Source organism: Dacryopinax primogenitus, assembly GCF_000292625.1.
Source record: "Dacryopinax primogenitus strain DJM-731 SS1 chromosome Unknown DACRYscaffold_4, whole genome shotgun sequence".
Classification (NCBI taxonomy): Eukaryota; Fungi; Basidiomycota; class Dacrymycetes; order Dacrymycetales; family Dacrymycetaceae; genus Dacryopinax; species Dacryopinax primogenitus.
In genome coordinates this window covers 1-23,749 of record NW_024467201.1, presented here as the reverse complement: position 1 = coordinate 23,749, position 23,749 = coordinate 1, and the positions used below count along the sequence as shown (strand labels likewise).

At 50.6% G+C, this 23,749-nt stretch overlaps 10 protein-coding genes across 10 annotated transcripts; 7 read left to right on the top strand and 3 right to left on the bottom strand.

Annotated features, from left to right (window-relative positions):
• Nucleotides 1-51: 51 nt before the first annotated feature.
• DACRYDRAFT_29619 (ARP23 complex subunit) lies at nt 52-697 on the bottom strand (the record flags this gene model as incomplete). Its single annotated transcript, XM_040774318.1, has 4 exons — nt 52-222; nt 271-478; nt 526-563; nt 614-697. Coding segments are annotated over 4 exons (501 nt in total), but the record flags the coding sequence as incomplete, so codon positions are not given.
• Nucleotides 698-905: 208 nt separating this feature from the next.
• DACRYDRAFT_20679 (uncharacterized protein) lies at nt 906-2,412 on the top strand. The gene is made up of 5 exons (XM_040772031.1): nt 906-983; nt 1,032-1,365; nt 1,415-1,674; nt 1,723-2,113; nt 2,168-2,412. The coding sequence occupies exons 1-5, from the start codon at nt 964-966 to the stop codon at nt 2,351-2,353; spliced, it is 1,191 nt and encodes a 396-aa protein (XP_040630851.1). The 5' UTR covers nt 906-963; the 3' UTR covers nt 2,354-2,412.
• Nucleotides 2,413-2,628: 216 nt separating this feature from the next.
• Nucleotides 2,629-7,784, bottom strand: DACRYDRAFT_87309 (uncharacterized protein; the record flags this gene model as incomplete). Its single annotated transcript, XM_040776800.1, has 26 exons — nt 2,629-2,733; nt 2,780-2,850; nt 2,904-2,976; nt 3,157-3,409; nt 3,988-4,021; nt 4,151-4,241; nt 4,297-4,464; nt 4,514-4,675; nt 4,787-4,807; nt 4,858-4,945; nt 4,998-5,244; nt 5,310-5,390; nt 5,443-5,517; nt 5,636-5,750; nt 5,801-5,902; nt 5,953-6,208; nt 6,260-6,290; nt 6,343-6,414; nt 6,466-6,524; nt 6,571-6,607; nt 6,662-6,740; nt 6,801-7,080; nt 7,107-7,226; nt 7,274-7,394; nt 7,442-7,472; nt 7,668-7,784. 26 exons carry the CDS (start codon nt 7,782-7,784, stop codon nt 2,629-2,631), a joined length of 2,889 nt encoding a protein of 962 aa, XP_040630850.1.
• A 148-nt stretch (nt 7,785-7,932) lies between these two features.
• DACRYDRAFT_93456 (uncharacterized protein) lies at nt 7,933-9,729 on the top strand (the record flags this gene model as incomplete). Its single annotated transcript, XM_040777158.1, has 6 exons — nt 7,933-8,035; nt 8,086-8,166; nt 8,218-8,485; nt 8,540-8,859; nt 8,911-9,433; nt 9,482-9,729. The coding sequence occupies 5 exons, from the start codon at nt 7,933-7,935 to the stop codon at nt 9,087-9,089; spliced, it is 951 nt and encodes a 316-aa protein (XP_040630849.1). The 3' UTR covers nt 9,090-9,433; nt 9,482-9,729.
• Nucleotides 9,730-11,138: 1,409 nt separating this feature from the next.
• DACRYDRAFT_20677 (40S ribosomal protein S8) lies at nt 11,139-12,231 on the top strand. Its single transcript, XM_040772030.1, has 6 exons — nt 11,139-11,168; nt 11,228-11,466; nt 11,516-11,620; nt 11,677-11,779; nt 11,830-11,954; nt 12,005-12,231. The coding sequence occupies exons 1-6, from the start codon at nt 11,165-11,167 to the stop codon at nt 12,047-12,049; spliced, it is 621 nt and encodes a 206-aa protein (XP_040630848.1). The 5' UTR covers nt 11,139-11,164; the 3' UTR covers nt 12,050-12,231.
• A 462-nt stretch (nt 12,232-12,693) lies between these two features.
• On the top strand, nt 12,694-15,250 carry DACRYDRAFT_20676 (uncharacterized protein; the record flags this gene model as incomplete). The annotated part of the gene is made up of 8 exons (XM_040772029.1): nt 12,694-12,797; nt 12,846-12,966; nt 13,029-13,099; nt 13,147-13,209; nt 13,260-13,536; nt 13,592-13,706; nt 13,757-14,834; nt 14,886-15,250. Coding segments are annotated over exons 1-8 (2,170 nt in total), but the record flags the coding sequence as incomplete, so codon positions are not given.
• Nucleotides 15,251-17,437: 2,187 nt separating this feature from the next.
• Nucleotides 17,438-19,443, top strand: DACRYDRAFT_20675 (UTP--glucose-1-phosphate uridylyltransferase). The gene is made up of 6 exons (XM_040772028.1): nt 17,438-17,575; nt 17,644-17,739; nt 17,786-17,862; nt 17,913-18,126; nt 18,174-19,200; nt 19,249-19,443. Exons 1-6 carry the CDS (start codon nt 17,498-17,500, stop codon nt 19,284-19,286), a joined length of 1,530 nt encoding a protein of 509 aa, XP_040630846.1. The 5' UTR covers nt 17,438-17,497; the 3' UTR covers nt 19,287-19,443.
• Nucleotides 19,444-19,666: 223 nt separating this feature from the next.
• DACRYDRAFT_20674 (carbohydrate kinase) lies at nt 19,667-20,453 on the top strand. The gene is made up of 2 exons (XM_040772027.1): nt 19,667-19,763; nt 19,825-20,453. The coding sequence occupies exons 1-2, from the start codon at nt 19,704-19,706 to the stop codon at nt 20,425-20,427; spliced, it is 663 nt and encodes a 220-aa protein (XP_040630845.1). The 5' UTR covers nt 19,667-19,703; the 3' UTR covers nt 20,428-20,453.
• A 363-nt stretch (nt 20,454-20,816) lies between these two features.
• On the top strand, nt 20,817-21,949 carry DACRYDRAFT_76221 (uncharacterized protein; the record flags this gene model as incomplete). Its single annotated transcript, XM_040776191.1, has 5 exons — nt 20,817-21,030; nt 21,093-21,177; nt 21,226-21,273; nt 21,323-21,668; nt 21,719-21,949. 5 exons carry the CDS (start codon nt 20,817-20,819, stop codon nt 21,935-21,937), a joined length of 912 nt encoding a protein of 303 aa, XP_040630844.1. The 3' UTR covers nt 21,938-21,949.
• On the bottom strand, nt 21,942-23,228 carry DACRYDRAFT_20673 (uncharacterized protein). The gene is made up of 6 exons (XM_040772026.1): nt 23,149-23,228; nt 22,970-23,096; nt 22,781-22,917; nt 22,614-22,728; nt 22,325-22,567; nt 21,942-22,274 (listed from the first exon to the last, which is right to left on the bottom strand). The coding sequence occupies exons 1-6, from the start codon at nt 23,176-23,178 to the stop codon at nt 22,114-22,116; spliced, it is 813 nt and encodes a 270-aa protein (XP_040630843.1). The 5' UTR covers nt 23,179-23,228; the 3' UTR covers nt 21,942-22,113.
• Nucleotides 23,229-23,749: the final 521 nt, after the last annotated feature.

The window sequence follows — 23,749 nt, the reverse complement described above, 5'->3', positions numbered from 1 at the left end:
GGTGAGAGAGTTAACTGGATTACCATGCCTGGATGGAGAGGAGCAACTCACGGTAATCAGGTACGATTCGGCGACTATGCGTGCCCTCGCATTCAGACTGAGCTTCATCTCGCTGATCTCCCTATCGACATCCTCCATGAACTGTATAATGAAATCCACCAGCTTGTGCTTCAACATTGACTCAGTGTGGAAATTGGTTATCAAGAACGAGATGTCGTAACCCTAATATGTCGTCAGGGCGGTTTTGTGCTCGTCTAGGAGGTGGCTCACCTTGACTGGCTTTCGTCGGAGGACGACGAAGCTCTCCGCCCTACCAGTCATGAACCGAGTGAACTTATGACATAATATCCGCTCTATGTCGTCTGCTTGCTTGATCTTGATGCTTAGGCGGATCGAGTTGATAGACGGCTCGATCAGGACTCGCTCGTTCTCGTTACGGGAGATCACAAGGGGGTTCAGGAGGACTTCGGGGGAGGATCTGGGAAATGGTAAGTCGGAAATTCACGGAGTCCAAATTGGTCGTACGCAGCCTCTACTTCCGGCTTGTTGTGTCGTTCTACGACCTGAAGAACCTGGTCAAAGCTGAATGCGGGGCAGTAGCCGCAGTACTGACCTGGGATGCGAAGTTCTCAAGCGTCATCGCCGCCGTCAGGGAGGACCTTACGGCTGCCAAGTATGGTCGGAGTGTGTTCGCCTGATTGCATTCAGATAGAGATAGTCATTGTGTTATGTTCAACGCACCATTGATAATTTCCAGTACGTTTAATGGTGAATCGTAGTTGCTCCTCTCTCTTGCACATGCGATGCTTCCCAAGTGCACGGGACCAATCCGACGCGTGGGTTTCTCAATTGCTTCCGTTCAAGCGCTCTACAAAATTTGGACGCGTCGTTCAACAACTTGATCTTGTACCACCGTCTTCAACTTCTCTTTCTCATTCTCAACCCGTCTCTTTTTCTTCCATAATGGTTGCTCTCGGCGTTTGGTAAATACCTTTAGATTCAAAGCCCTTTTCAAAGCTTACATCTTCCAGGGGCCTCACTCTTGAGCCTGGCAAGAAGTACGATCTGGTGTCTGAGTACGACATTCATCTCACTGGCGTCACTTTTGGCGAAGAGGTCAAGGGCGACAAGCGTAGCGTCCTCAAAGTTTATACTATGACATTTCCAGAAGGCGATGAGGATGACGACGACGAAGACGAAGACGTTAAAGAAGAAGCTGAAGCTGCTGAAGGCAAAGCTAAGGCTAAAGCAGCCGCTAAGAAGGCTGCTGAAGCTGACAAAAAGGACGAAGATGATGATGATGATGACGATGAAGACATTGGGGAGCTCCGGGAGACCATCGTTTGCTCCCTTGTACCTAGCAAAGTACCTTCTCTTTCATGGTCTCTCGACGAGCACTCACCACTGTCCGTAGATCGAGTTCCAGAATGTAAACTTGGTCTTGACGACATCTGAGGAGCCTGTCATGCTTGAGGTCACTGGAGAGAACACTGTCTACCTGTCTGGCAACTACATCGAACAGGAGATGCCGCATAATGACCACATCGATGACCTGGAAGACGATTTTGATTTGAATGACGTTCCCTCCGATGTAGAACTGGACGAGGATGAGATGGATGCTGTGCTGAATGGCGAGATGGACGAGGATGAAGACGAAGAGATGGAGGGCGAGCCGTAAGCATCTCCAGGAAATGCTAGGAACCGTGCTGACTCCCGTGACAGGAAGATCGAGGAGATCACTGCCTCCGCAGAGAAGCCGTCTAAGAAGCGTGCACGTGAGGAAGAGGAGTTATCCCCCGCAAAGCCAGCTGAAGGCGAGAAGAAGCTGAGCAAGGCCGAGAAGAAGCGTCTGAACAAGAAGCAGAAGGGCGCTGATGGCGAGGCCAAGGCTGCTCCTGAGCCTGAGCCTAAGGCGAACGGAAAAGCCGCCGCCGCTGAGGGCAAGGAGAGCACTCTGAAGAAAATCATCGAGCTCCCTGGTGGCGTCAAGATCCAGGACATGAAGCTGGGTACCGGGCCACACGCAAAGGCCGGCAAGAAGGTCGGTATGCGCTATATCGGCAAGCTCCAGAGCAACAACAAGGTCTTTGACTCGAACGTGAAAGGACCCCTAGTGAGTCATATGGCAAGCATGTAGTGGAATCCTTCTGCTAATCTGCCCCGGTAGTTCAAATTTGTCCTCGGAAAGGGACAGGTGATCAAGGGCTGGGATGAGGGTGTTGCCGGCATGGCTGTTGGGGGCGAGCGCAAGCTTATCATTCCTCCGTCCAAGGCCTATGGCAGCAAGGGGACTGAGGGCATCCCGGCCAACTCGACTCTTATCTTCGAGATCAAGATGGTTGAGATGTCTTGATGGGTCACAAGTTATCCAAAAGTAGTGACTTCGGTCGTATACTACAACTTACCACAGCCTATGTTCTCGCTAATACTGTGTTCATTTCATTCTTGCGATTTTTGTCCATGCACTGTGTGCGCACATGTCATGTGTCTACATTTACTTCGAATGCATATTGGAAATGCATTTATTTCATGACATTACGTTGTGATCTGTTCTTCATATGACGACGTGGGGTCAGTGGGTCATTAAAAGGAGTGCAATTACTGTATTGGTGGATGTACATGATCCCCTCACTTCCGACGCTGGGGTTGCCCGCCGAATAGCTCAATCAACTCATTCAAGCGAGTTTCTTTCCTTGTTCGGCTGTTCTCACGCGCTTTCATCCCAGAAAATGCCTATCTCTCGTCGGATACGGTGAGAATGCTCTTGAAAGATACGTACCTGTTTGATGAACTCTGTCTTCCTCCCTTGAATCTCGAGGACTTTGCTTTCCACCGTATCATCCGCAATAACTGTCGATATGTGTCTTCAGTATGCAGACGCGCTAGTTGCACGTCGAACTCACGTTGATACACAGTGACTTTTCGCTTTTGACCTATACGATTCACCCGATCAATAGCCTGGGACTCGATGGATTCCTTTGACGGCCGGTAAGTACACCGTCAAAGCTGATGCCATAGTCGCATACCTGCCACCAGCTACGTAATATGAGGACATTCAGAGCACGCCCAAGCTATTGGTAAACGGATTACTCACGGATCCATCTGTGATAACATCAGTATCTACCCTTCCTACATAGTGTCGCAGGATCAACTCACCAAGAACACGTTATTTGCAACTGTCAGGTTCAAACCGAGAGCTCCCGCTTTCAGAGATATGAGCATCACAAGAGGTCGTTGTGCGACTCTGCTGCCGAAGATGCCCTTGCCCTTGTTCGGTTTAGCCGGAGTATCGTCCTCATACTCAGTTTCACTGGAGTCGTCGTTGGAGGCAGCCGGTTGTGTGAAGTTAGCCAGAACTTCTTTCCTTTTCTTGGCTGACATGGATCCATCGAAACGGACATATGGTATACTGAAATCTATGTCAGAAAGCAAACCTTGAAATATGAGATTTCACATACTCTTCTTCCTCCAACGCAGCCCCGATCTACATAGTTTAAATCAGTGATCGCCTGAGCACACCAAATACATACCTTGTCAAGGTAGGAAGTGAACTGAGAGAATACTAAGCTTTTCTCTCCTGACGGGAGGAGTTTCAGAAGTTGAACGAGCTGCGCTGTCTTCACCGACGGTTGTGACTCAGAACCGTCTGCTAAGGCGGAAAGGTCAATCCCTTCAGTTGCGGCAGGCTTTGGTTCAATGAGATCTCCAAGGGATATATCGCCTCGGTCCTGAGAGGGTGATGAGCATTGTAGATCAAGGCATATTACACCCTACCATTGGACAGGAAGCAGACAGTGATCGTGTGATTGTCTGGAATATGATTTGGTCAGGGGTGAAATAGAATAGTTAAACGAAATCACTTACTGTTTTGATGCACTCCAGGCAAAAGAAATGCCCGCACGGTAATATTCTGGGCTCTTTGAGATCATCATAACAGCTGTGGTAACTGATGAGTTCTACTTGACCCTCAAATCTGTGTAAACTCACATGGGACACTCTTCACTATCTTCAACGGCTCTCGCTAAACAGACTTGCAAGCGATCTATCTCCCCGGCCTCCAGTTCCTTGGTCGGCTTGTTGGTCGGCGCAGAGCGTGAAGAGCGAAGTTCCTATAAGAGATATCGGGACAACGTTCATCCTAAATAGATACACACTACCTCAAGATAATTAGGTGGTACCAAAGCCGGATGCAGCGCCAGTTGACGTAGTCGAGTAAGCATGCTGAGAACGCTGGCAGGGGCCTGATTGAAACAGAAAAGTCAACAGCGGGAACGAAGATATCCAAGCGGAGCGTACAGCGACGGCATCTCCTGAATTCATGGCCAAGGACTCATCAAAGCGGCGGCGTGATTCCGCTTCTATTGCATCATATACCTTGCGGGTTTCATCGTCCAGGGTGACACGAACAACAATCATTTCTACGGGGGGCACTGGAACCAACGGCTTTCCATTCTCGTCTTGCATCTATGAAAATTGAGAAAAGAGATATATCTTTGGCATATTTTCAACAGACCTCTTTGGTTCTCCGAATGCAGATAGAGTTCATGAGGGCTTTCAAGAGATCGACTGCTGTCGGTGAGCCCTGTGCAAAAGGGCGAACGAGAAGGCGTTTGAAGAAATCTGCTTGATCCAACGGACGACATATACGCAAGAATGCAAGCAAACTCCCGAGATCCTGCAAAGATGTAAGCAGTGTTCAAGATGGCACGAGGGACGCATTCACCGTGGGAGAGTTGATCTCCATCTGCAGTCAATGAAGTCCGCTGTTTCCATAATAAACACTCACGATGGGTGTACCAGTCACAATCTGTCGCGCTCATCAATAATTAAACCGCGATGAAAAAGTGACAGACTGACCCAACGTCGGTCAGCTTCCAGACTGCAGATTGCTTGTGACATCAGTGCACGGGGATTTCGGACCGTGTGTCCCTCATCAAGGATGATTCTCTGACACATGCAGGTCAGTGCCATGCTAGGCGGTACCAAGACAACTGCACCTTCCACTGGATATCAAAAAGTGGTGTTTGGCGTTTCGTTTTTTTCTTGATGGTCCCGTGCCGCCATTGGTCTTGTCCATCTCGGACACAACAGTTTGATAAGTGGTGATCACGATGTCGAACTTTTTCAGCTGAGTTTCGGACACATCTCGGCCTCCACCGTGATATATGTGCATGGACAGTTTACCTCGTGTGATGTGCTCGGCAATCTGTTCTTCCCAATTTGAGAGCACGGATAGAGGTACCACTAGATGCATAGTAAAAATCAGGTCCTGACCACACGTGCGCTCACAGGCAATAATGCGAACCCACCAATGAGTGTGGTGTTGGAGAATCCTGAGATCGCTTCGTCCTTTGTGGCCAGAATAAGTGAAAGCATCGTCAAAGTCTTCCCTGAATGAAGATTCAGATTTTCGCTCAGTTGTCAGGATTAGTCGGTACTCGCCCAATCCCATAGCATCAGCAACGATTCCACCTTTGCCCAGGAGTGGCTTTTCTGCTTGCGGCGTTTGAGTGGCCACTGACAGTCATGTGAGATGAAAAAGCTCGCGTATGATCTGGTTGCGAAGCCTACGATTGAACCAATATGTCTTACATGGTTCGCTTAGTAATGGGTGCAGCACGGACATGACGACGACGTACCTGCTTTCCAGTCTTCTTCAGCTGCCAGAACTGTACAGGAGGGTCGGTTTCCTTCTTCGCCAGATGTTGCTCAGGATGTTCTCTGTCGATGCACCATTGAAGTGCTTGGGACTGGCGACCCAGATAAGAATCATTATCAGCAGAAGAGGTTTGCCTCTCACCTGATGCTTGAGAAGATCGGTAAACAGATCTCCAGATGCTTTACTGGGTGGATTGCGGTGTTCGGGTGCTTTCAAGATATCTTGCTCAGCACATAGAGAGTCCTGTGCACCAAAGTTGGTGGATGCAGAACTGGAGAATGACACGATCTTACCAAAAGGGAATCTCTCCGTCCCTCGTCATTTGCCTTCTTAAATCCCTCAAGTATTCGCTGCAAGTCCTCTGCCTGGTCCTGACTCAAGCTCAATGCATCACGTTGTGCTTGTGTACTGGATGGCAAGAGTTGTGAGGGGGTCGCACTCCCTGTTCGAGCTTGATCGAATCCCCGCTGGCCAGGAGTAGCCCAAACCAAGTAAGGCTCTATCTGCGATCGCCTCACTGGATCAGCTGGCCCACATATCTGTAATTTCCTTTAGATAGAGATGAGAATTTCAACAGGGCACGGTAGATAACAGACGGACAAGGACAAAGTGTATGCGTGAGCTCCAGATACTAATCAATGGATGAGCTTAAATTTGCCAAAACACATACTCAGTACACATACGGTTGCCTTGTACCATTGTCCCTTCCACTGTCACCAGCCCCTGATCCATCACAGGAGCCAACCTTGAAGCAACTGAAAGAAGGGGCTCAGTCTGGGTCAGTAAGTAACAGGACGCACTCTAACCGTTTCTAGGAATGTGTCCTACTTGTATACGCTGGATATTGAGAACTTGGATGGCATTCCTGGGTAGGTTTCAGAAATAGATTTGCTACGGATATCTTTGCCTACGCGTCGTATTTGTTATTGGGCTCTCTGACGAGAAGAACTGCACAAGTTCGAGTCGGTTAGGCTGGGCGGCACCAAGATGGAAATAGCTCACCCTGCTCCCCGCTACCCACCAAGCCGTGGTAGTACTGTATGCCAACGACTTGAGAGTTCATAGCAATGTAAACTTCGTCCTAGAAAAAAAGTTTAGAAAACGTAACTATGGGTAGACTGGAAATATGGTGCCGACTCACAGCGTCCTCGTTGTTATCTTCAACTTCTCCATCGCGTCTTAATTCGGTTGCTTGGGAGGGCATGGTTGACATGCCGCCAGACTGAGACGATGAAGGTTGCGAAGATAGAAGATCCAGGTCCTCCGCCTTCCTCTTTCTCGATTTAGTTGTACTTGCGGAAGCAGCTGTCTGACTAGAAGAAGGACCAGCTCCTTGGCTGGGTGCGGCCGGCACAAGAGAAGCGGTATTTGATGGATAATCGGCAGGGTCAATCTTCCTATTGGCCAGGGCAGTCCGAACCCTTTGTTGATCTTCTGTTCTGTATACATGCTCAGATATGTAGAATGAATATTTGTCAGCGGACTGTACTTCAGCGTGCCAAAGCCTTCAACATTGACGACCCCAGCATTTGCGACTTTGTCCAGAATCGTTTTCGGAAGACAACCCCTTCTCAAAATTAGAGACGGGACGCCCACGAATATCTAGAATCCCACCAATGATACCATTGCACCATCTCGGAATCACTATATCGATTTCCGAAGGGATTGTGAACATATGCACCGTACCGAAGCTCTCCTCTGGCGATTGGAAGACCAGTGCAAGTGGGAAAAGAACCTATCAAAAAATTAGCAAGCGAAGACAACAAAAGGAAGGCACTTTACCATGACATTTGGCTCTGCTAGATTTGGCGTACTAAAGAAGCATCATGCGCGTGGCACAGTCAGACAGAACTGGAATATTCCAATTGCGGATAACTTACCTCGAGACTGTGCCGCATTGGGATCGGGTTTAGGATTGACAGTTGCATTCCCGTTCAGAACGGAACAAAAGAACAGGAGGTTAGAAGATAACGTTGAAACAAAGCAATAAAGTCACTTTCAGGCGTACCGCAGAGAGAGAGAGAGTCGAGGAAGCAAAATGAGGAGCAGGAAGGGATAAGGGACGCGCCCTGCTGTGAGGCGCGTCACGAGCGCGCCCATCATTCCAACCCTTGCCGTCCTCCATTATTTTCGCCGCTCACTTTTGCACTTCTTTTCGTGCGATGCCTGCGAGGTCAAACTCGAACAAGGAAAATAGAACGTAATCGCACCACAGCAGCGATATGTCACAGGGGGACTCTCAAACTCCGCTTCAGGTCAAGTCGGAGCTGGCTATGATCACGGGTGACAACGGGTTCGCCTACGACCCAGATCAAGATAAAGAGGAGAAGCGCAAGGTGCGGAAAGACTACAGGAAAGAGATTGAGGATGCCGAACGTGTGTTATTTATGCACTTGATGAGGTGCTTATTTCAAATTGTGTTGCAGAGGAACGCGCAAATATCGCACAAATAACCGTAGATGCCCTACACGAACGCGTTCGCAGAGGAGATTCGTTATTTGCCCATGGTACGTCGCCGTGTAAAAGTCTATTGATTTTATGTGCTGACTCTTTTCTAGTGAAGAATCCGTCTGAAGCTATTCTCGACTCTCATAATCTTCTCCTGACATCCGACATCGCAGCTCAAAAAGCGAAAGCCATGCGTCATGACGCGAACGCTTTTGACACAGACGAGTTCATCAACAAGCTCGTGACACTCATGAAAGGACGAGCAGGTGAAGAAGCTGAAGAAGACGAAGACGAAGATGAGCAAGGTCCTCTAGACTGGGAGATTGCTGGTTGGAGAGCTGTGAAGCGTACGCGCAGAGTGATAGGAATGGACTTCATGTTCGTGTCTGTCTCTGCGAATAGATCTGTTCTTTTCTGAGGCCCCGGATTTAGGTTGGGACCTCTGTCTGTGGAGCAAAAGAAGCGCGCGGTTCAAAAACGAGTACGCATAGAACGGAACAAAGAAGACGAAACGCGGCCAATTGAGCTGACAGAAGCTGACATCGAACGTTCCGAGAATGAGACGACCAGGAATGTCCAGGACGTATTCGAAGTGCTACACGCACAGACAGGAAGCACGAATATCTTTCGACTCGTGATTAATCCGCATTCATTTGCACAGTCCGTCGAAAATGTCTTCTATCTTTCCTTCAGCATCCGCGATGGCAAGGTTGCTCTTGAACAGGATGAGGAAACGGGCGAGTTCTGTGTCTGTGCGTTATGAGCCTCCTCTGAGTCAATCCCGCGATCTGAGCTTTCAATAGATGCATGCGAACCCCCGAATGAAGAGGACTATGCAGACCAGCTCAAGAAGAGTCAAGTCGTGCTCGAGCTTGATATGGAAACGTGGCAGGAGGCTATTCACCTTCTGCACATCACCGAGCCACTCATTCCCACCCGAGCTGCCGCACGAACCCGCTTGGGTGACAAGTGGTATGGCTGAGGGAGCCGTGGATTGTTCATCTATTATAATATTCATTCTGGGACACTAGTTCTGCATTTGTATTATCACAATCACCATGTACGAAGTAGCCAAGTCGCCCATGCTTAATGTCCGACAAACTGTGCATTGCATTCCGGCAATGTGACGATGCTTGATCATTAAAAACATGTGCTAGATACAGGGGACACTAGAATGTTAGCATTGGTCATGTTCGGGTCATACGAGCCGCAAGCTAAGCGATGGCAATCCGTGGTGTATATGGGATAGCCACACTCAAGGCACACCTAGTTGATTCATGATTGTCGGCGTCGTAAGCTCAGCCGGCGACCTATGAAGTTCTGCAACTCAGATCAGGATAAGCCCGAAATCCGCGGTAAAAGCTGCGAGCGTACCCCATGCTCCTTATTCAGTAGTGTTCCCCTGACTCCTCGCTGCTTGCTCAGCAATCCACCGACCCTGTGATGACCTTCGCCGACATTGTTCGGAATGGTTTCGACAGCCGACAGGAGAGGAGTGTATCCAACGCCGGTAGACTCCTCAATAATAGGGAACGCCGATCGCTCCGGAGCAATGGGGGAAGCTAAGATGTCGTAATCCTTCTCCTTCCGGTTGTTCCAGATCGCTTTCGACTTTCGACCAAGAGATGCGAGCAATCGTGATGTTGAAAAAGAGGGTGAGATGCCTGCAGGTTTCGAGCTGTAGCGCCGCACGAAAGGGAGCGCTTTGTATGCCGCTGATTGGGTTGTTGATGTAGTTCCTTCGGATGATATGGAAGCACGTGGCAGAGCGACTATCTCGAATGATTCGTCGTGAGCATCGGCTTCAGCATCTTCATCCTGAAATGACCAGTCCTGCTCAATGAGCTCAATGAATCGACCGCGATACACGCATTCGAGCTTCTCCGTGCCGTGCGATACCAAGGACATGGGGTCTGTCGCTTCATCCTTAGGGGTACTGAGAGGGTCGGGGGACGTGACTCGACTTGGAAGTGGAGAAAGACTTGGAGGGCATAGAGAGGGAGGGGACGACTCTGTTGACGCGGTGGAGGTGGATGCATTCATCTGTGTAGATGCTCCCAGCAGAACATGTTCAGCGGCGACAGAGCATGTATCGACCGTCGTAGCCGGTGTGCTGGCTGGTAGTGGTGTAGAAGACATCAAGATTTGTTATATGAGGGGTATTATGTTAAAAGGTTGAACCCAGGTAGAGGCCCCGGACAGCAGATGGTCGTCGGGGAACGAGGAACGAGGGACAGGGAAGGGATGCCTCTGTCAACCCCTTGCCCAGAGTCATGGCAGTTGAGATAATTTGGGAGGTGTCGGAAGACGAGGGCAGAGCACTACGGACGGGGCACAGGCAGGGGCTTCCGATCAAGATCCATCGGAGGCATCGTGAATTTGTTCCAAGTTGAGGTTAGCGAAGGTCGGGTGACCTGTTACGCATTCCAACGTTGGAGGTATGCCCCTATGCAGAGAAGTTGACAGTTATTCCATGAACTGTACCTTGTCTGCGACGATGAGCTATGTCCATCAACAGGGGTTTGTCGCGGAGGCATGCTGCCAAGCACTGACGGATTCGGAACTTGCAGACAATCGATGGAACCCACGCAACCGATCTATCACGTGATAAATATTGCTCATGTCAAGATTCCAGCGCATACGTTCCAAGACAAGATGTACTGCCCGTATTGTATATCGTGCATATATCGGTCCAGAGAACTCGTTGATGACGCACCACCATACTCGTACACCAAAGCAATAACAACTTCTGCAGAGTGATCCAGTATTTTCGACCGAAGCAAACAGCGAGGACATCCTTGTTCGTATGAGAGCAATCAATTACTGAAAAGAAAACCGCCAAAACTAGGCTGGGTTTTGGTTTTATATTGAGGTTCTCCATTCTCCAAAGTGCCAGACAAGCAGAGGCGCCCAAGATCCCCCTTGACAGTAAATTAACGGAGGCAAATTGAAAGTCAGCCACAGGGATGAAACTGTACAGGTCCAAACTCGCGCTCAGCTTGGTCGTCCGTTGACTTCAGTTCCCGTTGTCGACACAGAGTCTCTCCAAGGTACAGTATGGGTATGTGACATCGAGCTCGCTGTTTGGCAATATTTTGCTAATTCAATGATGTTCAACAGGTATTTCTCGGTCATCCCGGCACAAACGCTCTGCCACCGGCGCTCAGCGCCCCGCCTACCGCAAGAAGAGAAAGTTCGAGCTCGGCCGTCAGCCTGCCAACACCAAGCTTGGCCCTAAGCGCGTCCACACCGTTCGTGTTCGTGGTGGTAACCTGAAGTACCGTGCTCTCCGTCTCGATACTGGAAACTTTGCTTGGGGTTCGGAGCACTGCGTGAGGAAGACCCGTATCATCGCTGTGGTGAGTAGCTTTTGACTAGCTGAGTGACAATGCTTGATGGGGCACGCAGGTGTACAACGCATCCAACAATGAGCTTGTCCGTACGAACACCCTTGTGAAGGGTGCTATCATCCAGGTGGACGCAACACCATTCAGGCAATGGTATGAGCAGCACGTACGTATGGTTCATACACTGTTATCAGCACGCGTATTCAATGCACTCCTCCCCAGTACGCCCAGCCTGTGACCAAGAAGGGCAAGCAGTCCGAGGCTTTGTCAGAGGAGCACAAGCGCTCGAACCATGTCCAGCGTGTGGTCGAGTCCCGCAAAGAGAGTACGTACGATCGTCCGTTGGAGCGTGTAAAATATTCACACGAGTTATAGCGGCCAAGATCGATCCTGCTTTGGACAGTCAGTTCGCTGCTGGCCGTCTGTATGCTTCTATCTCCAGCCGTCCCGGTCAGAGTGGTCGCTGTGATGGTTACATTCTTGAGGGGAAGGAGCTTGAGGTGAGTTATCCGTCCATATATTTGGGACGATATATTGACAAACGATGCAGTTTTACGTGAGGAAGTTGAGGGCTGGCAAGTCGAGGCACGGATGAAGGGTGACGCTGTTGTTGTGCTGGTCGTGGTTGGCATGTGCCGCTGCGTTGCTGTGTATCAATGCCGTCCGTACGCGACGTAAAAGGTAGTTCATCCTCTGTTCTACACATATGAACTATGGCATGGCATATTCTACTCTCGTGTTCTTGCAAGTGCGAATTGTTAAGCATAAGATGAAAGGCCGAGTATAAGGCAGTGCAGAAACACGAATTGCATGTCGCCGCCGTAGCCGGATGACGATGAAGCAGTACCAGTATTCATCAGGAGATGATGGCAAGGCCCGGTAGCGCTCAGACCCTCTTTGTGGGTTGACAAACGCCGCTTCCCTCTTACCACGATGTTTACGCGCGTGATTCTAACATGCGGCAAATGATGATTGGTTGTTCTTTATTGGTGAAATGTATATAACAAGGGGGTAATAATACGCTCATGATGCTAAGTTGCAAGAGTAATAGCCGCCGCTTGCCTTTTACCCGCGGCTTACTCGTTCCGCGAAGCAGTCAGCCCTCATATACCGAGACCCTTCTTTATTATCCCTCCGGGGTCGACCACGACCTCCAACACCGTCCTGAACCTTCCCTTTTCCCTTTGTTGTTCTTCTATTCCATCCATTACACTCATCACTTCGACACTTTCCTCATATCCTCGCCATCCCTCTCTGCACCTCATGTTTGGGAAGAAGAGGGTAAAGGCAAAGGAGTCGACTTATGGACGGCGTGATGTCGCACGCGACGACGACTTCCTCAGGCACGCGTTTCTCATCAGTTTCGCGTTTACCAGCTCACAGCGATATAGTGACACTCTGCTGGCCGATCTCGTTCCAAATTGTAAAATTCTCGTCCATCACGCTTGGGGTCATGGGAGGCACACGTACGACGCGCCCGTTCTGCTCGAGATCTTGAGCATTGTCCGCAAGGTATGTCATTCACATCAAGTTGCCATCAAATATCGTCTCATTGGGCCCACTATCACCGTCAGTATGTCGTCGATCAAATCGGGAACTCCCCACCAAAGGACAGGGTGAAGGAGGCGTTAAGACATTTCGCCGAGTGCGCATCTTAACTTGTGTCGTATCTCGCTGACTGACTTCATATAGGCTGGAGATCGTTAAGCGTCATCTTCGGGGAAAGGACGACAGAGAGCGTGCTCCCTTCTTGACGTCGGTGTATCGCTCATCCCTGATACACGTAGCTTGACCTCCGAAACCAGGCATGCAAATCGTTACCTTCAAGTCTATCTCCCGACATCACACTTTGAATTTGTACCAACAGAACGGTATACATGGCATACAGAGAAGAACGAGCTGGCCGTGAAGGCTACCGCTAACTTTGAAGTGGGCAAGATCATCAGCGGGCTATGCGGTGTGCTTGTTGCCCTTACCAACGAGGAAAACGAGGAGCTCCGAGGCGGTCAGGACTTCAGCATCGTGGTGAACGTTCACACTAAACGCTTCTTCATCCTCCTTGGACCTGCCCGATTTGTCAACGTACGTAATGATTGGATCATGATGTGGCCTCTCTTGACGCAAATCCTGCCATCAGCATGATTGCAATCCCAATGTCAAGATGAAACGCGATGGTAAATCTCTGACCTTCGAAGTTATCAGGCCGATCAAGGGGGGCGAAGAGATTCTTTCCAGTTATGGCGAGAACTACTGTAAGTCTCTATCTCGTGGCATGCATACGTTAGCTAATGCTCGATCTCAGTCGGGGAAGAGAACTGCGAGTGTCTTTGTGAGACTTGCGAGCAGAATGGCACAGGCTTGTTCGCTAAAGAAGCTGCTCCTGGTGAGAATGGAGAACGTCGCTCCTCCACATTAGCTCCACGTTGTGCCAGTTCCGAGGCTCCTGTAGAGATGCTAGAGTTTGAAGAGCGTAAAACCAGGCGCGGGACCGTGTTTTGGCGTGCACCAGCGATCGATGATGAAGAAGAGGAAGAAGAGGCCGAAGAAGAAGAGGATGAGGGCGCTGATGCCGATGCCGATCCAGAAGATGATGGGAAGGTGGACAACGAGCAACTCCAAGGCGTTGAGACGCAAGCGACTATCACAATCGACGTGACTACCAAAGCGTTGACAAATGAAAACGAAGGGGATCGCGAGGTCGAGCACAGACCATCGTCCAGTCGGGAAGTCTCTGCCGATCTCCCGGACGGTTCCTCTATCGAACGAGCTCAAGTTGCAGTTCCACAGCTCGCTCTTATTTCTCCAGATGTTACCGTTGGAAGGGTGAATGTGGCTTTCCTAACACCCGAACCTACTCCGGTATCTGGGTCGCCTCAGCCACACCACTCCGTTAATGGATCAACAGAAATGCCCTCATCAAGCTTGTCAGTCCCTGCTACGGCTTCTGCGACACCCGAATCATCTGATTCGAATCTGTCTGATGGCAAGACACGTCATCTTGAGGCGTCTACTGCTCTCCTAACACCTCCACCAACGTCGTCAGAAGGTACTCCAGCCTCCGATACTGTCGTGCCTGACAGGAGACCTGACCTCCCGATTGGTTTCGCCGTCATTGACGACGACGACGACATGGAATGCCCTTATTCACCTCTCAGCTCGGCTTTGTCATCGGCACTCTCTGACGTACCTTCCGACTTCGATATTGATGAAGCTGTCCACGACATTTTGGGTGATTCTGCAGGCCGCCCAAGCTCGCCAGTGGCGGGCCCTGACGAAGTCTTCATGCGACCAGAAACCCCTCCTGGAGATAACTGCGCCGCCACGAAATGTAATCTACTATTTAGTGAAAAGAATCAGCCGATTGGCAAGTGGTGTATGCGGTTGGTGCCATGTTACTGTCATATTCTTTTCCAGCTGACAGCAGCATTCAGGTGTGCCAGGCATTTCAAGATTTTTCAGGTGGAATGGCCATATCGTACTGGCATACGTCGTATGAGCCCCATGCTCCCTGGGCCTCCAGTCTGGTCTCGTGGTCGCCAGGTAGTAGGGAGTCCCCCGGCTTCGCGTGAAACAAGCGTATCGTCGCAGAGGCATAAGCGGAAGGCGAAGGATGTCGCACCAGAGGCTCCGAAGACAAAGAAGTCACGGTTGAGCAAAGTCACGTCAGTGAAGAGAGGCAAAAGAACTTACACCAGACGTGTCGCTCCGCGCAGCGAGACCGACAGCGACAGTGGCTCAGACAGTGGCGAAGTTGGGCAGCACTCGGAAATGGAACTGGAGGCTGAGAATCTCGCTTTGGAAAGTGAAAATGAGGAAGAGCAAGACAGCGAGCAGTCTGAAGAAGAGATTCGAGAACCCGTGATTTCTCGTCCGATTGACGGAAACTCCGGCCCTCGTCGGCGTGGACGCCCCCGCAAGCGTTTACTCTCGGTTCCTCAAACTTCCGAATCTCTGAAGTTGAAGATAACGGTCCCTCGGGGCCGTCCACCTAGTATCTCACCAATGGATTCGGTGCGATCGCGTTCCGCCAGGGTTCCATCCTCTACTACCGGCAGAGCGTCTCAGGCGACCAAGTCAATTACTCCAGCCGAGAAGCATCGCAGCACGTCATATGACAGATCACCAATATCGCCTGTGCCATCCCAGTTGTCCTCTCCGCCGACATCTGATGAATTGCGATCACTCAGTCCAGCTCACAGCAAAGCTGCTGACAGCCTTGACACGGTGTCTCCCTGGGCTTCGTGGAGGCAAACAGGAAAAGTGAAGAATGGGCCTAAACATCTGAACCCAATGATGGACGGTTTCTTCTCGTCCCGTGGGCGCCACATACGTGACAATTCCGAAGGTGATAACGACTGGACCCTAGAGCGTCCCAGTAAAAAGCAACGATCATTCACGTGGAAGCAAACCCCACAGCCGGAGCATTCTCAGAGTCCACCTCCTCTGGCGGGCCATCGACCTCTTCTTAATGGTCTACATATATCTCCGCGAGGCGGTAATTTGTTCGTCTCACCAGGGGTGCCGAAGGGAGGAGACAGCTTCAAGATGATGGTTCCACAGCCTCCGTTGTGGTGGACGAGTTCCTCCCCTGTCCGCATCGCCAGTGATCTCTCTGCACCTTTAGGATCCCAACGCCCGAAGTGGGCGCCGCCTCCCCCACCTCGCGAATTGGCGTCTACGTTCGTTGCTAAGCCTGGAAGTCCTCTCAGCTCCAATCGATCTCTCTTTACAGACTCGACTCTTTCCTCTTCTATCTTCTCTGGTACGTTCCACAGCTTTCTGAACTACACATTGCTCATCCCATCGCAGGAAGGTTGGCAGGATCGTCTCGCCCTTCATTCATATTGCCGCCGCCATCGCCGCAGGGGAACATCGGTGTCAATGGGTTAAAACCACTCCTCAACTTAAACCCATCGCCCTTTGGTATAGGAATCCGCACAAGCATGGTATCACGCCCTGCTGTACGTGATGAGACTCGTAATCCATGGCATTGGAACGTTGACGAGAAAGACATCATTGTGCTGGATTCATCGGACGAGGTCAGCAGGCTCTCGTGACTCTTGTGTGTAGAAGCTCACTATATTCAGGATGACGAAGCAAGTACGCCGGCGAAGCCTGTGCCAGGTAGCCCCACTGACAGTTCATTGACTGCCCCTCCCAGAACATCCACAAGCTCGTCCCCCAAACCAGTAACAAAAGGGACACCTTCCCCTCGCAGAACATCCACAAGCTCGTCTCCCAAACCAGTAACGAAAGGGACACCTTCCAAAGCGCCAAGGATATCGGGTGATGCCCGACTCGTCCATGACGCGCTCATGTCGGAAGGAATGCAGACTCGCAGTGCCAAGAAGACATCAGGGGGCAAGCGGGCAACGAAAGCAGCGCTTGGTAAACATCGTAACGCATGAGTTTCTACGGCAAGTATCACACAATACCATCCTGGACATGTTATTCCCGGACCTAACTCAATGTAGCCACAAGTTGAGGAGCAAGTCGACTGTACACATCATTGTATTCTACACGGCAACTCATTCTCGTACTATAGTAATGGCAGTAATGTACTCTGTTGTGCTTTGGGACAAAAGTTGCAGAACTGGTGGAGACGAGCGCCGATGGGGCCGGAGCTATTCACGCAGGATCCACAATGTCGACATCAGTTTTAAATTATGGGGTTGGCTAACATGGAGGAAAGTGAGGATAGTTACAGATCTCTAGGGGATAATGAGAATGTTTAAATATAGATAATGCAATATTTTGTATGGGTGGAAACTAAGCAGAAAATGTGGCTTCGACCTAGGGACGGTCAGGGTTGATGGTCTAGAAGATGGAGTAGAAAGTGGTTGTCACGTTGCTGACGTCATCCGACATGGCACGTTCATGCTGTCGCGTTGTTCCATCGTGTCCGTCAAGCCCCAACCTTGACATAAAAACCCTCTTCTCCCCGCATTCATCTCGCTTTTCTTTTGCTGTCTTCCCCCCACCACCCATCTCACCTCTTGACCACCACCATCCAACGATCCTTTTGACCCTCCCTACAACAAAAATGTCAAAGCAGCCTCTCCTCTCTGCACCGACAGCTAACGATGTCAAGTCACCCCGCGCTCGCGGTCATTCCGCAATGGTATGTCCGCTTTTCTCCCAAGACAAAAGCGCATATAGCTCAGTTTTTCGTTGCTTTGCTGTCAATAGGACTTCAAGACAGCCACTACTGGTGTTGCTGCCAAGGCTATGAGGAACGAGCTCAACCGAATGATCAATGAGGTGGAGAATCCCAAGGCAAAGAAGGTGCGTGCTGTCAATCAATCCATGTCGCTGAGCTTATATGCGCTAGGTTTTCGATGCCGAGATGCAGTCCTTCTTCATCCTGTTCAACCGCTACCTTGCGGAAAAGGCAAAGGGCGAGAAGATGTACGTGCTGACCCTTATCATACAAAGCGCATCTAAGAGAAATTGAACAGTGTATGGGACAAGTGCATCGCGGCTGGTCCCGATCTGATCAAACCCTATGCCGAGCTGAAGAAGTCTGTCAATCCTACCCTTCTCGACAAGCTTGTCGTTCTCAAGCTCAACGGCGGGTTGGGTACGAGCATGGGTATGGGTGGTGCCCCCAAGTCCGCTATCGAGGTTCGCGAAGGCATGACATTTCTTGATCTCTGCGTGAGACAGATTGAGGTATGTCATACGCTCGACATCATACAGTTTGATTGACATGTCTGTAGCACCTGAATGAAGAGTTCAATGTCAACGTGCCCTTCATTCTCATGAACTCTTTCAACACCGACGGCGAGACCCAGCGGATCATTCAAAAGTACGCCAACCACAACATCCAGATCCTCACATTCAACCAGTCACGTTTCCCTCGTGTGGGGCGTGAGACCCTCCTTCCCGTTCCTCGTAGCCCGGTCAGCGACAAGTCCATGTGGTATCCTCCCGGCCATGGTGACATCTACGATGCATTGAGCAACTCTGGCCTTCTTGATCAGCTCATTGCCGCTGGCAAGGAGTACATTTTCGTGTCTAACGTTGACAATCTTGGTGCCGTTGTTGACTTGAACATCTACCAGCACATGATTGACAGCCAGGCCGAGTTCATTATGGAGCTCACAGACAAGACTAAGGCCGACGTCAAGGGTGGTACGCTTGTGCAGTATGAAGGCAATGTTCGTCTTCTCGAAGTCGCACAAGTCCCTTCAGAGCACATTGAGGATTTCAAGTCAATTAAGAAGTTCAACACGTTCAACACGAACAACTTGTGGATGAACCTCAAGGCGATCAAGCGTGTCATGGAGAACGACGAGCTCCTTCTTGACATCATCGTCAACAACAAGATCGCCGACTCTGGCGAAGCTGTCATCCAGCTCGAGACCGCCGTCGGTGCTGCTATCAAGCATTTCCGCGGCGCTCACGGAGTAAACGTCCCCCGAAGCCGTTTCCTTCCCGTCAAGAGCACCAGTGATCTACTCCTCATCACCTCGGACCTCTACACCCTGGAGCACGGTACCCTGGTGATGAATCCTGCGCGTATGTTTGGTCAGACACCCGTCATCAAGCTGGGCGACAGCTTCAAGAAGATCGCCAACTTCCAGAAGCGCTTCCGCACCGTTCCTAACATCCTCGAGCTTGACCATCTAACTGTTGCAGGCGACGTCTGGTTTGGGCGTAACATCACGCTGAGGGGAACTGTGATTATTGTTGCTACCGATAATGCCCGGATTGACCTGCCTGATGGTTCTATCCTCGAGAACAGTGAGTGATGACGTCCCTTCCTCTTATCAGTGCTGATCGCCCGCACAGAGCTCGTATCGGGCAACATCTCTATCATTGACCACTAAGCATCGACAGAATGGAATGGAACGCGACGCTTCACTTGAAGGCTGGGCAATGTCACAGGGCAAAATTCTGATTCACCCAATACCGTACTTTGCTAAAAATTCGTTTTTTTTCTTTTCAAAGCTAATGAGCAATTTTCGAATTCAAATCAAAGCTAATGAGCAATTTTCGAATTCAAATCATTTTGCGTTTTCTCATGAAATTGTTTCTTCGGACATTTAAATCGCTAGAGAAATGACAGGACAATCCTTTTAAGATACCAATTTCATCATGTCAGAAATTGCCTATTCCCTTTCGCCGAACAACGCACCGCGGACGCTCGGAGTAATGACAGTCCACCATAAATGCACCGGACCGACGGCGCTGCTCCTCTCATCCTCATCCTCAATCTCCCCATCGCCCCTCCCACTCCGCAGACGATGACCGACGCACCTTCGGTACAGCAAAGTCGTCCTCGACCTACTCTCATCGTCGTCATGGTATGCACAACTTATCCGTACAGTCTATGCTCATCCTTGCCGACAAGCATGATGTATGTAGGGTGTGTCAGGCTCGGGCAAGTCGACGCTCGGTGCAGGTCTAGCCAAGGCGATCTCAAGACCGTTTCTTGATGGAGACGACCTTCATCCCAAGGCCAACGTCGACAAGATGTCTAGAGGACAAGCTCTGGAAGACAAAGACCGCTTCCCCTGGCTTGCTATAATACGGAACAGGGCCGAGAAAGCCTGTGCAGACCAGATGCACGCTGGGCAACTGAAGGAAGGCGACCGACCAGGCGTCGTGGTCGTCTGCTCTGCCTTGAAGAAGACGTACCGTGATATCTTGCGAGGACAACCGCCTCCCACTGCGCACGTACCACCGCACGAAGAGACAAACGAGACGCATACAAACGGTGCACACGACCCACCCTCACCTTCCCTCCAGACGTACTTTGTCTTTCTCGACGGAAGCGACAAAGTGCTTCAAGATCGTATGGCAGCGAGAAAGGGACATTTCATGAAGGCGGGAATGCTCAAGAGTCAGCTGGCGACTCTGGAGCGACCGCAGAACGAGGAAGGTGTTGCTGTTGTGAACGTCGACACAACACCTGAAGAGATGCTAGCGTTGGCTCGGAAAGTGGTGAAAGAGATGGTTGGATTGTAGGAGACGTGATTAATAGAAGGTATAAGAGAATAGAATACAGCATTCTGGTCATTCCGTTATGCGTGAGTCGACGGCAACCAAATATATGTCCTCGTTGTCGGACCCTTCATCGACCCTGCTCCCCGCATTGCGCGACGTCAAAGCGACGTTCATTCCTGGCAAATATCCGCCACTGCCAAACGCGGTTCAAACGCCCACGGCGCACCTTGCTTATCTCTGCTCATGCTATACTGCACATAGCGATGCTGCCTACGCATCTTAGCAGAGGGCGACGGCCTTTTGCTGCTCAACATGTCAACCAAATGTCACAACCAATGACACGGCTACGGCAACGGTCAAGGTTCACAAACTTGGCTGTTCTTCTCCTGGTCTCCTTCCTCGCCTTGTCTATGTTAATCAACATTCGATACTTATTCTTCTCTCTGCACGACCACCATGAAGATACCCGGCCGATACTGGAAATTTGGAAACCTCCAAACGCGTTCAAGGCTGCCTCTGTACCTCGTTCAATTGAGGAAATTGTCACAAGACCGCCGGAGCACACAAACCTGACACATCTAATTATTGTAGCTGGCCATGCTGTTTGGAATGGTACGCACTCTTGTCTAACGTTTCTTTTTGTCTCGGTGACGCTTTTACAGGCTGTTTTCCCGAGCGACGAGGAGATGAAAGTGATTGGATACTCGAACCTGCTCAGAAAACCTCAGCATCCGCATCGGTGAAGGCGTTCTGGAGTCACATCGTCAAGGGGTACGTCCAATAGATGGATTTTCTGATGTATACTGATCGTATGCATAGCGCGGAGCAGTTGCTAGAGGATGAATCGAGCTTGTTGGTGTTCAGTGGGTATGTACGCTCCCCTAACTATGCGACGTCACATTAACGTTGCGTGTAGGGGCCAGACACGCGCTCTAACACCCCATTTATCCGAATCAGCATCTTATCTCGCACTTGGCACCGAATCAAACGTATTCCAATCCAATTTTCTACCACATCCACGAGTGACGACGGAGGAATATTCCCTCGACTCTTTCCAAAACCTCCTCTTCTCTATTGCCCGCTTCCGCGAGGTTGTGGGCCGATACCCGGAGAAGATCACCGTCGTTGGGTTCGGGATGAAGGAGCCGCGCTTCACCCATCTGCATCGGAAAGCCATTCGGTGGCCATTGACGCCAGAGACATGGAATTATGTTGGAGTGGATCTTGAGGGCAGCGTGAAGGATGTAGCTATGGAAGGAGAGGTATGCATTCGACGATGTCGTTTCCTATGACTCCCTGACGTCGTCTACAGCGAGAATATGGATATATACCCTTCACGAGAGACTTGTATGGATGCCATGGGCCTCTCCTGGACAAGCGAAAGAGACGGAACCCACATTCACGACATCATCCGTTTCACTCATCGGCACCGGAACTGCGATACTTGTTCGAGTGGTGTCCCACCGACGGTATTCAACCTTTCCGAGCCCCGTTGCCGTGGGATATGCACGGAGAGTATTTAGAGGACTGAGCAAGGGAACAATAATATATCATTGGTAATGAATCCAGCCTCAACTAATGCAACATCGATTACTTAACATGATGTGCGGTCATGATATGAAGAAGAAAGCGGGATATCCGTCAAACTGGTCGTAAGCAAGTATGCAAGCAAGGCGGTGTGCCAGTAGAGGTGTGAGGCTAGAGGATTTACGCCTCTGGCACGAGCGGTGCACTCTCCTCGTCGTGCAGGACGGAGCCTGAGGAGCGGTAGCTGATCCAGTAGCCCCAAAATGACTTGAGGATGGCGAACAGGGAGAGGATGAAAAACGCAAGGGCCGACCAGTGAATGAAAGCCGAAGAGCGCTGGTCTGGAGAGCAAGTCAGTTGCGACGCGGAGCGTGCCAATAGGGCTACGTACGGATGAAGATAGCCAGCAGTGACCAGGAGATTGCGATGGAGGCGGCGATATCACCCTGGGGGCTGGAGAACGCGTAGGCGCCGCTGGTGGCCTCAAGGAAGAGGAGGGCAAGGAAGACGAAGACCTTGGTCCAAATGCCGGCCTTGTGGTCAAGGGCGTTCACGCCGAACGCCTCGAAGCCAGTGAGGAGGACAAGGACCGTGGTCCAGCCATGGTAGAGGGAGAAAGGAAGATGCACCAAGACTGCGTAGAATCAGCAGCTGTTCGGGGGGAGAGTGGTGTGACATACACTCATCAGCCAGATTCTCAGCACGATGATTTTTCTTGACGATATAGTAGATGTGCGAGACAGTTGAGCCGACTAGGAGAGCAAAGATGAAGGCGACGATGTAATAATGGCGTTGCTGCGGATGCTGCGAGTGAGACTGCCGAGTCCAGGATGAGAAGGGGACGCACCCAGACCGCGACGTAAACGGCAGTGAGGACAGCGAGGAGGGGGTAACGCCAGGAGATGCCGTCGATGATTACACGCTTGCCGGCATCCCAGAACTGGTAGATCATGGCACAGAGAAGCAAGAAGTGGATGATCGTCCCTAAATTGGTATGGTCAGCGACCGATGACGAAATTGTCTAGAGACGACGCACAGATGTAGAACGCAAACCACTCGGGGGTGATGTAGGTCTCCTTTCCCGATCCATATCCTGGCTCTGGACCTGCAACGGCGAAGATGTTCGATCCCAAGAAGAGGAGGGTTGCGAGGATATTAGTGAGCTGAGAGTGTGTATGAGGAGTTGTGCAGTTGGCGGATGTTGAGGGTGCTTACCTTGAGGAACAGCCTGTCAGTCCAAGCCATTGTTGATATCTGTCAGGTGAGATGGAGGTGGTGGTTAGGGGAAGGGAACGGAAGAAGGAACGTTCTGGTTAGAAGGGATGATGGACAGGTATATATAGTCTACCCTCCGATGGTCGATGGCCTCATGACTCTCCGCATCCAAAATGGCATCAAAACCCTGTCGATCGTTATGTCATAACACCAACAATGACGACACGTGTGAACGAATCATAGAGGAATGTCTCACTGCAGTAATTCACCCACTCATGATAGTCTTCTCATTCAGGCCCTCCTCATGCTACCCATGTGCACGTTTAAGCACTCGGAAATAACATGCAACACTCCGTTCCGGCTTCAGGGGTGGGGACTGCACATCTTTGGCATGGAGCAAGGGTTTTACACTAACCCTCAGCACAGAACGCTGAAATAACCTCTAAGTCTGACTGTAACCCTTCAAATATTATTATCAGGGTTAGGGTTAGGGTTAGGGTTAGGGTTAGGGTTAGGGTTAGGGTTAGGGTTAGGGTTAGGGTTAGGGTTAGGGTTAGGGTTAGGGTTAGGGTTAGGGTTAGGGTTAGGGTTAGGGTTAGGG